The sequence below is a fragment of the Protobothrops mucrosquamatus genome, unplaced genomic scaffold (genome assembly GCF_001527695.2).
Source record: "Protobothrops mucrosquamatus isolate PMUCROS unplaced genomic scaffold, P.Mucros_1.0 scaffold43907, whole genome shotgun sequence".
Classification (NCBI taxonomy): Eukaryota; Metazoa; Chordata; class Lepidosauria; order Squamata; family Viperidae; genus Protobothrops; species Protobothrops mucrosquamatus.
In genome coordinates, this window is record NW_015429637.1 from 1 (window position 1) to 1,178 (window position 1,178).

Sequence of the window (1,178 nt, forward strand, 5' to 3'; positions counted from 1 at the left end):
TTATGCGGCATTGGTGATGTATATTGTGTATTTGGGGGGGTTAGTTGTGGTTTTTGGTTATTGTGTGAGTGTGGAAAAGGGTGAGGTGGTTGTTGGTGTTAGTGGGTTTTGATATTTTGTTGTGTTTTTGGGTGTAGCGGGGGTAGTGTGTATTTTAGTATTAGCTCTTGGAGGTGGCGGGCAAGGTTTATTGGTTTATTCGGGGTGAGAGGATTGGGTGTGTTTAGAGGTAAATGGTTATGGTGTTTTTTATTGTGGGGGCGGGGTAGGGTTAGTGGTGTGTGCTTGGGGTTTGGTTGTGGCCTTGTTTTCTGTTTTGGTGGTTTTAGGTTGGACCCGGTTAGGTGGCCTCCGCCCTTTTAGGCGGGGATTAGGATTAGTGAGATAAGTAGGGTGAGGGTGAACGTAGTTATGTAGTTTTTGATTATGTTCTTTTGTTGTGTTGAGAGGAGGGCTAGTTGGGTGAATGTTTTACTGAGGCCCTTAGGGCCTCAGTATTCTAGGGCCCACAGGTCTATGAGTTCTGTTGAGATTTGTTGGCTTGATTTTAGTATACTTATTGTTATGGTTCGGTGCGGAATATTGAAGAATGCTAGTTGATTAAAGAATAGATTAATAGTTGATGATTTTTGAGGGGGGCGGGGTAAGGTTGTTTGCAGGAAGTCTTTTGATATGGCGATTCCTAGTATTGTTATAATTAATGCTATGAGTTTTACTGTCTTTGGTATTGTTATTATAGGCGGGGTTTGTAGGGTTGATAGTTTAGTAATGCTGCCAATGAGGATGGAGGCAAGGGTGAGACGTATCAGTGGGGGGATAGTGTTTTTGACTTCTTTGTGGGAGTTAATATTGATGTGTGATGGCCCTGTTAGAATAAGCAGGATAATTTGTATACTGTAGGAGGCAGAGAGGATTGTAGCGATTAATGTGATTGTTAGGGCTCATAGGTTTACGTGGGAGTTGGTTATGGTTTCGATGATGGTGTCTTTTGAGTAAAAACCCGAAAGGAAGGGTATGCCTATTAATGAGAGGCTGGCGATGGTGGTGAATGATGAGGTTATAGGTGCAGTTTTTAGTAGGTTGCCCATTATTCGAAGATCTTGCTCGTTATTTAGATTGTGGATGAATGAGCCGGAACAAAGGAATAAGAGGGCTTTGAAAAAGGAGTGCATGGTTAT

At 42.4% G+C, this 1,178-nt stretch overlaps 1 protein-coding gene across 1 annotated transcript; it reads right to left on the reverse strand.

The window, feature by feature from the left end:
* Positions 1–56: 56 nt before the first annotated feature.
* LOC107302287 (NADH-ubiquinone oxidoreductase chain 5-like) lies at positions 57–1,178 on the reverse strand (the record flags this gene model as incomplete). The annotated part of the gene is given in 1 exon segment (XM_015831386.2): positions 57–1,178. A coding segment is annotated over 1 exon segment (813 nt). The 3' UTR covers positions 57–359.